The 13,445-nt window shown below is 48.3% G+C and overlaps 1 protein-coding gene across 5 annotated transcripts in view; it reads right to left on the bottom strand.

The window, feature by feature from the left end:
* Positions 1-13,445, bottom strand: part of FYB2 (FYN binding protein 2) — a 571,085-nt gene that overhangs the window by 260,531 nt on the left and 297,109 nt on the right. For all 5 annotated transcript variants that reach the window (XR_013603713.1, XR_013603717.1, XR_013603715.1 and 2 more), the window contains one exon: positions 2,222-2,319. Coding sequence is in view for 2 of the 5 variants with exons in the window: in XM_078670088.1 (XP_078526214.1) it covers positions 2,222-2,319 (98 nt within the window). In the remaining 3 variants the exon portion in view is untranslated. The remainder of the gene's footprint in view (positions 1-2,221; positions 2,320-13,445) is intronic.

Genomic DNA, 13,445 nt, shown 5'->3' with positions numbered 1-13,445 from the left:
ACGCCTTCCGATTCGCGCCTCTGTGCTGGGCCTTCCTTGTCCCAGCAGGCTGGAAAGACGCTCCGCTCAGATCAGGGAGTCTGTGGCGTGTCTCTAACTCTGCTGTTCAATGCAGCCGGGTGAGAGAAACCCAAGTTCTCATGTGTGTTTTGGTCAGCCTGAGATGGCCGACCAAACACACATGCGCACTTAGGGAATGCACGTAGCACTCCATAAGTGCTCATGTGTGTTTTGGCCAGACTGGTTGCGCCAGCGTCTTAAAAATAAAACAATAAAGAAATATCATTTTATTTTTTACTGCTGGCTCTGAACCAGTGGAGCGACGCTCCTTTACCCCTGCTTTGATTTTATTCCGCTCTGTCTTTCATCCTTGTTAAAAGAAAAGGAGAATTTGTGGACTTGTTCAGTACGTTTATAATTATTGAGAGAAAGAAAGCATTTCATGGAGAAGTTATTGGACCACAGCTTAGAAAATTGTGATCTTTGTCTGACTTTGGCTCAGGGCTCTGAACCTTAAAATGAATAAGCCAAATCAGGACATTACAACAAAGTCCTAGCTAGAAACTGTATGAGAATGTAATTCTGTAAGAGATACATTTGGGTCTGTTAAAAGCTTTAAGGATGAAATTTCTTCAGGTTTATAATGGTTGATGGAAACCTAAAGACTCCATGATAGAACTGGATATAAATGGTGCATACATATCAGGTAATCACAAACACACGTCATGCTTGCATAGGGAATCTCACATTTACAAGACTAATTTGATTCCCACGTCTCACCTGCTCATGTAGTGTACTGATCCTGTCATGGGGACAGGATTGAGTTATTGGCACAGAATGCTGTCTGTGCCAATAACTCAATCAGAGGCTTTGCCTGATGAAGGATTCTCTTGCCTATCTGGCTTCAAATTTCATTCACTATCATGATACCAGACTCCTATCTGGGAAAACTCGCTTATCTTCCGTTTTTTTTATTTGCTCTTCACTGGATTGAAGTATAGTATTCCACAGTGTATGAAAAATACCTAATTCGTATGAATTTAAACTTGTCAGTTCTTACAGGAAATCCACACTGTTTGGCCAACCTGAAACTTCCTCCAGGAACAACAGGCACACATCATATGCCCATTTTCATATCTAATGGAGCCCATGCCATGCTAGCAACAAAGCATTTCCCCTCACAGGGTTTGAGTGCTGCAAATGGAAAACAACTCCCAATACCTATCTAAGTAAGTTACTCTTATAATCTTAAAAACAAAAAAAAACGTGCAAACTGTATTGCTAGTTTCCCAGTGGTTTACTTTTATGTTCCTTTCCCTGTTTTAAATATCCAGGCCAGGAATTAAATATAAAACTGAACACTTACCTGACCGCCGGTCCACGCCGCCTCTGCTCCCCTTGGCTCCTTCACAATGGCACTGGAGTGGACAGGCAGCCCCTCCCAGCCAATCCTGGCGCTGCTAGCAGCGCCAGCATTGGGTTAGGGCATGGTTTCTCTTCGCCCGCCGCACGCCCATTAGGAGACCGAGGGGCTCCCAATAGGCATGCGCAAACAAGTGAAAACACAAGTGTGCATGACTGGGCACGGGCAAAAAATGTGCTCTCTGTCCTCACTCATGCGCACTTGTGTTGTGCTGCTGCCTGCCCCTGGTGACGGTCTGACAATCATGTCAGTCAACATGACGCCAGACCGCCCACCCCCTTCAGTCTCTGAATGGGGTGGGCGGTCTGACGTCACACTGACTGATATGAATGTCAGTTCTCCCTCAGTGTCTTTGAACTTAAGTAAACTGCTTCAGTTTACTTAAGTTCAGAAACGCCGAGGGAGCTGCGGGCGGGGAAGGGGGGCTAAGCCTCCACGTCCCAATGGACGTAGTGTGACTGGTGCGGCTGCACAGGGCGCTGACCTGTGGAGGGGGCGTTGAGCTCAGGCGGGGTGCTGTGTTTAGCAATAACTTAAGATTGGAGCGATGAGGGGCATTTATGTCCGCTGGTAGTGAGAATCCGAGGAGGCGGTCATGGATGTGGGGGCGCCAAAGAGGATAGTCGCACCGGGCGACATCAGCGCTAAAGCCGGCCCTGGCTGTCATTTTTATTCGGTGACTTCCAAGTGTGCATTATTTTTGTAAAGCGCCCATCCTAAATTTCAAATGAAACCACTACTTTTTTCAAGATGAACTTATAATTTGAATAAAGTGCACTATTAAAAGACAGCACTTACTGTGGTAGTCTTCTGTTGCTGAACTTCCGTGCACGGTGTTTACGGCCGCCTTTACCTGTAGGATGTCATCATACATTTCTTGTTCCTCTGGGTCAATTCTACGAAATCAAGGCAATGCAAGCATTACAAAAAGCATTGTTGCTGGAATATTCACAGCTATGGTTCTACTGTATCAAAATCAATCAAAGGTAATGTAACCACTTTATCTAAATTTAGGGGTCTCTGCCTGCACAGTTTGTTGTGGAAGCTGGATGTAAATGTAAGAGCAATATCAGAGAGCATATTGCACAATCAGAGGACAGAAGACTATAAATACAATTCGCAGATCAAAATTAGTAGCACAAAGCTAAACTGGTTATTAAGTTGTGCGCTCCTGAAGCTTAAAATGAGCAAATGAGATAAACATTGAAAAAAAAACATTTGAAATGATAAAGTGGGCACTGAACCTTTGCAATGTGAATGGAGTGTCTTTTATAGCCTTCTACCAGCCATTAAAGGCCCACTCTAGCATTAAAGGACCGAGTCGAAGGTGAGAGCCTTTAACAAGGGAGCGGGCTTTTAAAGGCCAGCAGAACCCCTAAAGAGGAATATATTATGTTACAAAACAAAAAACTGCAACGCATGTATTTACAACACTGTTTTTACATCGCAACTACCATTACATCGCATAATTTTACAACACCTGCCATTACAACGCATTTTTTAAAACTACTATTACAACGCATTCCATTACAACGCATACCATTACAATGCATAATACTTTTAGGTAAACAGTAGGTTAAGTGTTGGATTGTGTAGGGGTAAAAATTACTATTCCCATTCCAGTGAGTGCAACAGTAAGGAAAGTGTTGGATAGTGTAGGGATAAAAATTACTATTCCCATGTACCCAAAAACCTATACCCACCCTAAACCTAAAAAATCTCCATTACTTACCTTATAATGCGTTGTAATGGCATGCGATGTAAAGGCATGCCATGTAAAGGCAGTATCGTTGTAACAGTTGCGTTTTAAAAGCAGTGCAATGTAGTGACAGCGTTGTAATGAATGTTTCCCCTACAGAGGTGTCTAAGGCTATTAGAACGTTCTGCCCCATGTTCTAAATTGTAAAATCAAAGATACCTCGGAGCCAGATGGGATTTAAACCCCCTCGGGCATCGAGAGGCCTTTGTTCACAGCAACAGCTGTGAAATGAGAAAACATTGGAATGTTGCTCTCCAGGTTTCTACCAGCCATTAGAAGCCAGGAGCACAGATTCTGAAACGAACCCAGTCCTGAACAGGGCAGCTTAAAAAGTAATGTTAAATATTAAAAAAACTAGAGGTTTTTGTTTGCGTACTAACAACAGTTTTGACTTTGTTTCAAGATCCAATTTCATGATTTTCTGGGTTTTTTTTCCCCCCCAGAGTTTTATATCGCGCAAACTTGACCTGAAGGTATACATGAGCACCAGTTGCGTTACATAAGGACACATTCATTTTTGTTAGGCATGGGAAGATTAAGAGATTTGCCCAGAATCACAGGATGTTGAGCGCCTTTGCCGAGACTCTAACCTAGTTCCCCAGATTTGAGGTTGACTGCCCTATCAGTTAGGCCATATACCCTCCCTGTTGCCCTGCAGGTCTATTCATCAAGGACATTTCCAGTTCCAGTCCCAGTATTGCTTATCATATTTATCGCTACCACTTCTTTGTCATTGTATTAAACATGGAGTACCTTTATTTCTGAGAAATGAGACACTGCGGAAACAATGCAGACTGCGATGGTTGTCAAACAGAGTGAATTGTGACTACAAAGGTTCATATGTATTAGAGTTAAATATAGAAAGCATCAGCCAACAGCAAAACATCTAAATCAGAGAGAGAGAAGTGTTATAAATGGGGTTTCTGGTTGGCTAGGGTATGCACCTAAGCCAGGCAGAAACCATCACTCTAGTCAGGGCAAGGGTAGGGAAGATAACCCCTGCAGAGCAGTTGGGCTTATCCCACAGACAATGTGTAAGGTGCTTGCGCAACACACTCACACAACAGTGACACATTAGGCACAACAGTAAAGAGACTCCACATAAGGTATATAAAATATACTTTGCATTATTCATAAGAATACATTAAACCACAATCGCATATCAATGTGCCACTAGGCAATTGTCATGACGTCACATAGGGTACACAAATCACTTTTCCAAATGGGAAATTTGTCATAACACATATAGTGCACTGAAGTAATGCTCCTAGGGCACACACGTTACAAAAACATCATAAAAAATGTATGCATAAACACCATCAGTGAACCCATAGGTGTGCCTTCCTGACAATTGGAAGATATGCACAACAACATCACATCATAATATCAAGGCATGAACACAAGGCAATTAGAGTCAGGCATCACATAAAATATCCACAGATGCCTCTATGAACCTTAGTGTAGACACTCCCAGCAGAGAAGGGCCTGTTTGTAAACACAGGCCACCTAATAGTCACCATGTATCTCCCAAAGTGTAGGGATCAAGAATTCAGGTCAGGCAATCATGAGGAGTAGAACCGGCACTCCAACTATGTGGTGTATGCTGCTCCTAGTCTCGTAGGCTTTTGGGCCATCAGCCCAGCTACTACTGAAAAAAGAGGTAGTAATTCCGGTGCTGCAAAAGCACCGGAGTGGAATCTGAAAATGGCCCCCCTGGACGGGAAAAAAACAGTGCGGCCCGTTCTCAAACCACACGAAGGGGGGGGGGCCTTCTTGGGGGCGCCCCCACAGTGGCAACTTCAGTGGGAGGCCTCGCTGGGTCTACCGCCTACCACTCAATGACTGGTGCTGTGATTACTTTTGGTACCACCCGCCTGGGCTCGTCGGCCCTCATTGGCGGGGCACAATAGAAAATCGAATATCGACCAAGCCCTCCGGGCCCGGCTTACACAGAGAGAAGCCTCCATCCTTATGCTCACCCTTGGGCTCTCTGCAGCGGGAGAAACAAGATGTGTTTTGCTTCCCGGGGGGCTCCTCTTGCAGCACTATGCCCCCGGCGGGTGAGACATGGAGTGAAGTCTCCATTGAACCTGTCCCGCCTTGCAAACACCTCTTTTAGCTAGGCTTGTGCGAGCCAGCTAGGCTGCAGATTCCCTTTGCGGTTGGGAATGAGCGTTGCCCCCAACAACGCTGAGGAGCGGCTGGGCTGGGTGTTCTCGCGGCTTGTCGGCTGGTGGGAAGCATGTGGCCACGGAGCAGAGCTTCAGCCGCTGGTACCAATAAAAACACAGCAAGAAGGCGAGAGGGAGTGAACTTCCTGCCTCAGCTCCCCCCTCCCTTCACTGTAACACACAAGGCAAGAGCAGCGCTGCGAGTGCTAGCTCAGAGACGTCCTGACAGCGCTCCTCACGCGCTTCTCTGTGGCACTAGTTAAAGTGAAAAGTAGAGCACTCAGCCTGTATCCACCATGGAGACCAACAAAGAGAACATGAAACACTCCCCAGCGCTCTACTGGCATATGTAAGGGAGTGAGTTACCAACACACACGGTGGCACAGGTAGGGAATAAAGGAGACCACACTTTCCGTTGCTGGGTTTGACAGGAAGCCACGAGCGACCTCCGCCCCTTTATTTATAGGCTTCTGGCCACGCCTGGCCAGAAGTTGATACATGGTGTGAGAGTGCTTAGGTCTCAGCCGAGACCCGTGAAACACTAGACTGCCACATCCCATCCCAAGTTGGTATTTGTTCTTGTTCCTTTTATCATAGTCTTAGCCAGTCAACAAGCGAAATCAGCTAACCTCTGACTGGGTCGGGGATTCGGCCGGAGGTGGTGCATTCCTCGAACTCTGGTGGGAATTAGTTTTATGTTCTTTCGGCCTGGGAGATGACGACGAGGTGACAGCATCATTAGTCTCACAGAGATCCTCCCCATTGTCAGGGTGGTTGGCGACTTCTGACACAGGCCCGTCTCTTGCTTCCTGTGGTTCATGTCGAGCTGGAATACGCTTGAACCACGACACATTTCTGGTAATTTGTTCTCCGTCCTTTTGTGCTGTTACAGCTGTACCTTTAGTGGTTCTGATAGTCCATGGTTCTACCTCGTAAGGTGTTTTGAACTTGCCCCCTGGCCTGCGTGTTCTCACCAGTTACGGCGTCCCCTGGGACTAGTACTCTGTCTCGTGCCCGTCTTTTGTGGCTAGCCTTCTCATTTGTTCTCCTCCTTCTGTCTTGTGTTGCCGCTGGTGAGTATGGTTCCCGTCTCCAGTGTTCGGCCGTTGGCAATAGGTCATGCCGTGGTCCTGCAAACATCAGTGACCACGGAGATCGTTGAGTGGTGCTGTGGGGGGTGCTCCTGTACTCCCGTAGAAACATTTGCAATGCTGCCTCTGGGTCTGTTCCTTCTACTAATGCAATTCTCAGCACCTTGTTTACAGTGCTCATGAATCTTTCTGCCTCTCCATTCGCCTGGGGCCATTGAGGCGTGATCCGCTGGTGTTTTATTCCTAGTCCTTGTAAGAATTCCTTGAATTCATGTCCCTGAAATGGCGGCCCATTATCCGTTTTCATCAGTCGGGGAATGCCAAACATTGCAAATACCTTGCTGAGGATCGGTTGGAAAACTCCCAAAATCCAGACTGACCCATGTCCAAGGCGCTGGGGAGGGCTCTTCCGTGATGATGGTTGCTGGTGGTTCCGCAATACTGGTCAATTGGCAGGATCTGCAGTTCTTTACCGGTGTCTCTACCTTTTCATCCATGTGAGGGAACCAGACCTTTTCCCTCATTCTAGCTTTCATCCGCTTGGTGCCTTGGTGTCCTTCATGGGCTAGAGACGTTGCACGTTCATGGAGAGTGTGGGGGATCACCAATCTTGACCCCCGGAGAATTAGTCCATTGTTCGCTCTACTGAGTTCATGGCGTACTTTCCAGAACTGGGACAGCCGAATCCTGTCACTTTCATCCCAATCACTCACATTTCGCAAGAAGTTTTCCCACGACCCAGTGTCTATCGCTACTTTGACTCTCATAATGACAGCATCATCCTCATATTGGCCTATGATGTCTTCCGGAGCTAGTGCTTGGGTACATGACAGCAGCGATACCATGTCTATAAATTCCTCCATCCAATTGTCTTGATCTGGAGTTACCCTTATTTCCTCTTGCGGATGTTGTGACAAAGTCCGCTGGGTTTTTCGCTCCAGGCCTGTAGACTAGGTCCATTTGGTAGTGCTGGACTTGAATAGCCCATCTCTCAATCCTCGGCGGTGGGTGTGGGGCCGTGCCTTTGAACAAGGGAACTAGAGGCTGATGGTCCGTGACCATTCAGAAAGGTTGTCCTGTGATGTACAGATGGAAATGATTACAGGCCCACTTCACGGCCAGAGCCTCCCTCTCAATCTGTGAATACCTTGATTCGGTTGCGGTGAGTGCCTTGCTGGCAAACACCAGTGGTACCCAGACTCCGGGTTCTGCCTCCTGCGTCAATAACGCCCCTAGCCCTACCGGACTAGCATCCACCAGTATTTCCGTTTGTCGTGCTGTGTCGAAGTATGCCATTGTTGTGCTGTCCAGCAGTGCAGCCTTTATTTTGTCAAACGCCTCCTCTTCAGCCCTAGACCATTTCCACGGGTTCTCCTTCTTGGTCAGTTTTCGCAACGGCTCTGCTAGGGTAGTGAGCTGCGGGATGAATCGAGCACAGTACTGGGCCATGCCCATGAAGCTTCTCACCTCTGACGCGGTTGTCGGGGCGGGGGCGTTTTTGATGGCTAACGATTTCCGAGGGTCTACCTTGACCCCTTCTGATCCAAACACATATCCGAAGAACTCTATCGATTGTTTGAAGAACTGACACTTCTCCTTATGGAGGGGGACTCCAAACTCTGCCAACCTTTTAAGAGTTGCCTTCAGCCTCCTATGGTGTTCTTCGCTGGTTTTGGCATGGATGAGTATGTCGTCGCTGACATTTAACACACCGCTCAGTCCAGACAGAATCTCTTTGATAGTGTTCTGAAATATTTCGGCTGCTGACGTTATGCCAAAGTTGAGTCTCTTATATCTCCTCAGACCCAAGTGAGTGGAAAACGTGGTGATATACCGTCTCTCTCCCGCTAGCTTCAGTTGATGATAACCAGCATTTAAGTCCAATTTGGAGAACCATTGTGCTCCGTTCAGGTCCGTGAGTATATCATCCACTGTGGGTGTTAGATGCCTCTCCCTCTTGATCGCTTTATTGGGCATCCTCATATCGATGCATATCCGGATCTTGCCAGGTTGTCAGGGCTTCTCAGCGATCACCATCGGTGACACCCATGGTGTCGGTCCTGTCACTTTTTCTATGACCCCCTGTTCTTCCAATTTGATCAGTTCCTGCTCCACTGCCGATCAAAGATGAAAAGGTATCCTGCGATGTCTTAACGCAATGGGCTGTATAGCTTTGTCTATATGTAGCTTAACAGGTGGTCTCTTAATAGTGCCTAATCCTTGGAACAATGAAGGAAATAGCTGAAGGATCTCCTCCGTGTGCAGTGCCTTAACAGCGTTTGCAAACGCAATACGTTTTAGGTCTTCCGCAGTATGGCTGCCAACCAACAAATCAGCCTCTTTGTCTATTACATGGAACGTTGTCGTCAACTCTTGATCTTCGGCCTTTACCTGGATGGTCATCTTCCCTTTTAGGGGTAGTGGCGTTTGACTGCCATAAGTGAGAATTCTGGCCTTGGAAGGTACAAGTTGGGGTCTTGGTCGTAGAGCCTTATAATGCTGAATACCCATGACATTTATCGTAGCTCCAGTGTCTATAACCCCAGTGACTGTTGATCCGTCAATTTGGATCTGGCACTTCGGTGGAGGCCTTCTCCGCCGCTTGAGCACACTGACAAAGGAAACGTAATAGCAGTCATCTTCTTCGTCCGTTGATGAGTCATCCAGTCGTTGCGGGTGGCGGGATGACATCCTGTTCCCTCTCCCTTGGTATGTGTCCCGGGTGTCTTCCAGGGCGAGCTGCCTCACTGCTTTGGTGGGTGTTTTCTTTCCCCCTGAGCCTTGTCCTCTTGAGTTCCCTCTCGCGTCTCCTCTGCACATGCTGGCAAAGTGATTTGCGCCCCCACACTTGTCACAAGTTTTCCCGCGTGCCGGGCAACTGTCCCGGTTGTGTTCCTCATATCCACATGACCCACACTGAGCTCGCCGCTGTGCTCTAGTCGTTCCTCTTCCTCTGCCTCTGCCTCCGCGGTTACTAGACCTCATGGCGTCTACCCTTTCCGTCTTCACAGTTACTTCCGCGCTCGACGCTGAGTTGATGGCGGACTCCATAGCTGTGGCTCGTGCGTCAGACAGCTCATGTGACCTGGCGAGCAACAGTATTTCGTCCAGCGTTATGCGGGGCTGTCTCAAAATCAGCGTCCTGAGGTGTTTGTTCTTGCACCCCTGAATTAGTTGCGCCGTTACCTCCTTTTCCTGATCATCGTCTGGGCACGTGCTTATCAGCTCCCTCAATCGAGCATGAAAAGCATCCATCGACTCCCCATCCCTTTGCCGTGACTGTCTGAACTTGAATCTCTCATAATGTGGATTCAATTGAGGATCGTAGTCTGTAGCTGCTCCGGTATTAGGTAGATGTAGAAATAGCTTATACAGTTCATCACCGCCAAAATGAAACAGCAAGGATCGCTTTACCTCATTATCCTTCTCCCTCGTTGCTGTGAAGTAGTTATTTAGGCGACTTAGCCAGACATCCCAGCGAGGTGCTGCTGTGCCTGGGTCCACCAGCGCACTGAATGACGGGATCGGGTTGATTTGCGAGTGTGGCGACTGTTGGACTACTGTTCCGACCACCTGTATTCCTGCTGGTCCTGCTTGTTGTGCCGGTCCTGCTTGCTGCGGGGTTGCCGCTTTTGGGGCCCCTCCTGTCCCCGTAGCATTCTGTACTACCGACATCTCTGTTTTGTTGTTGGTGGGCTCTGGACCACCACTCGAGAGTCCAGTGGTTTGGCGCGCGCCGTTTTCCGCTTCTTCCTGTAGGCTCTGTGTGAGAGCAACACCACCCTCTTCCTGCTGCACGTGGCCCTGTTGTGTGCGTGCTTTGGGGCGCTACCTCCTCTTTGCACTAATTATGGCTTTTTCTTGTTGTGAGCAGTCTTTATGCTATGCTTTCCTCTTGTTCTTTTTTTTTTTTGACTTGCAGGTAGCAATGCTTTATATTTTTTTCTCCTCTCCCCTGTTCACAGCCGCACTCTCGCTCTTGCCGCGCACCATTCACCAAGCGCTGTCCCCACAGGCGCCTCCCTGCGCCCTCTCTCAGAGGCCTTGCTGCTCACACACGGCAGGCTCGGGGCCTTCTTACGCGTCTTCCTCCGCCGGGCCGGCGGTGATGGATGCGCATGCACACCACGCGGCCAGCCAGGTCCTCACGTCGCACTGAGGGAGACAGGGACACCTCACCTCACGCGGCTCCACCACAGACCGGCTCCCAGACAGCGCGTAGCACACAGGTCTTCAGCCGCGTGTCCCACGGGAACCTGCGACACACGCGGACGGCCAGCCCCTCTTTCCTCTGCGCTCGCCGGAGCACCAGACCAGCAGGCATACCTCCACTCCGCATCCAGGGTGCAGAAGCAAATTTCTGAGCAGCTTCACCACCCTCGTCGGCCAATGTAAGGGAGTGAGTTACCAACACACATGGTGGCACAGGTAGGGAATAAAGGAGACCACACGTTCCGTTGCTGGGTTGGACAGGAAGCCACGGGCGACCTCCACCCCTTTATTTATAGGCTTCTGGCCACGCCTGGCCAGAAGTTGATACATGGTGTGAGAGTGCTTCTGGTTCTCAGCCGAGATCCGCGAAACACTAGACTGCCACAGCATACACCAGGGGCCTAAGCAGACCTCCTGGGAGATCACTGGGGCACAACAGCAAGGCGCACACAGGTAGGCCAGCACAATGGTTCTCTAGGCAAAGTGGTAGTCCTTCCCATAGCCCAACAGGCAGAAGGTCAGCACTTTCAGCAGTCCAGTCCAAAGGCGGTTCCTCCTTGGAGTCCTCTGGCCAGGTGCCATCCACGCAGTGTCTTCTCCCTTTTATGGGGCCACAGCCCCTGTACTTATAGTGCCAATGTCTTTGTTCTGGGGGCACTTCAAATACTATATTTTAGTGCACAACACCCCCGTTCACATTTCCAGTCCAGGCCCCCGACACACCACAGGGGGATAGAGGCAGCCTTGTAGTAGGCAGGCCCAGCCGTATTCAAGTGCAACCCCTCCAACCACTGCAAAAGCAGACCAGGCCTATTCAGGTGTAAGACAAACTCCTCGTGCTACTCTAAATCCAGCCAACGTCGATTCAGCTCAGTGCTGAATAACCCAGGAAAGGCAGGACACACCTCAACCCCCCTTGTGACTGCCTAGAGTGAATGCACATCCCCTCTCTCTTGTCAGTCCGATCCAGATGGTCAATACACATCCAGGCAGGGTACAAAGACAGGTAAGCACACAGAAATGCCCACTTCTAAAAGTGCCGTGTCTAAAATAGTAATAAATCTGCTTGCACCAATAAGCAGGATTTACCATCACAATTTTAAACATACCAAACATGGTCATGCTACCTCTCTTTGATCTGAAATTTCCACTGAAGCACATATCAGGGAATCCGCAATGCAAACCTATGAGAGGGCAGCCTCACAACCATGAGAAACCAAATAGGCTGTCTGTCACTACCAGGACCTGCCACACAGTTAAGGCACATGTCCTACATTTTACCTACACCGCACCTGCCCATAGGGCTAGCTAGGGCCTACCTTAAGGGTGACATATGTAGTAAAAGGGGAGCTGCAAGCGTGGCAACCAGTTTATGCGCCACATGATGGCGGCAGTAAACTGCCCGTGCAGGCCCTGCAGTGGCAGAGGCCTGAGACAGGTTCGAAAGGCTACTTCGGTGGGTGGCGCAAGCAGTGCTGCAAGTCCACTAGTAGCATTATTTTACTGGCCCTGGGTATATGCAATACCACTGGACAAGGGACTTACAGGTAAATTAAATATGCCACACAGGTGAAGACCAATCTTACCAAGTTTAACAGAGAGAGCAGATGCACTTTAGCACTGATCAGCAGTGGTAATGTGCCCAGAGTCATAAAACCACCAACAATAGGTTAGAAAAATTACAGGAGGAAGGCAAATGTTCAGGAATGACCCTGCAAAAAGGGCCAGGTCCAACAGAAGGCAGTAAAGAAACATCAAAACTCATCAGAAAACTTGTGGATATGCTCTGTAAATCATGCTTAGTAATACATGAACTAGAGACCTGAAGGAAAAGTGTAGGCTAGTTGGTTCAAAACGAGGCATAATAATCAAAGCTGCACTTTGATCATCCATCACAGATAAAGGAAACGCCACTGAACCAACTCTCAGCATTCCTGATAAATGTCCTCACAATAGTTCACAAGAGCAGACATCATCTAATAAAGTGCAAGTGGGGAAACTTTTATTGTTAGCAGCAAGGGAGTCAAGAATTAAAAAAATAATAATAATCCAGTACAGCTCTGGGTAAAATGTAATCAGGACACCCTTTTCATGGCTGCTTTAAATACACAGCACTGGAACATGGTTTGCAGCGGAGCAGTTCGGTATAGCATATGCCCCCAGTATATACACCGACTATAAAGGCTCTACGGAAGGCCTTGCTGGAGAGTGACCTGGTGTCTAGAAGCCTGCTCTGAAGACATGAAGGATGCAGAAATTACCAGAATTTTTTTCCCCCCCCAACACCAAAAATTGATTGGCAGTGAAGGACTGGGACAAGCAGCAGGGGCTTCCCCAGGGAGGGCGCATTCTCAGCAATCAAGACATGCAGGTGGGTTTGGCTTGGAGATTATGCCATGAAGAAAAAAGATTAAGTGGGCCCTTGTGGAATAGGTGCCTAGTATTGTGGAGTCGTACAGCTTCCATATTCACCCTGAATACGTTTTTGTGATTCAAAACCTGAGTAAATCCGAAGGTTAAACCTTGGACCCAGGCAAGGAAGCAAGTATACCCAGAGATGAACTCACCTTAGTTACCATGAAATCATGCTTTGTCCTGATCAGACATTTTAGCACTACAACTGATATCATCAATGGAGGCTTGACGGTGGCACATTTTTTGCCTTTTCCACTAGAGGACTTGGATCTTCAGAAACATGCTTTTAAGACACAAGGTAAACACTTGTGATCTATTGGACATACCTCGCCTTTTCTCCACTGCAGTTTCTTTACAATTAAGGCCAGATAGCG

The sequence above is a fragment of the Lissotriton helveticus genome, chromosome 1_2, assembly GCF_964261635.1.
Source record: "Lissotriton helveticus chromosome 1_2, aLisHel1.1, whole genome shotgun sequence".
Classification (NCBI taxonomy): domain Eukaryota; kingdom Metazoa; phylum Chordata; class Amphibia; order Caudata; family Salamandridae; genus Lissotriton; species Lissotriton helveticus.
The sequence above is the reverse complement of the archived record's forward strand: the minus strand, read 5'-3'. Positions and strand labels throughout refer to the sequence as shown.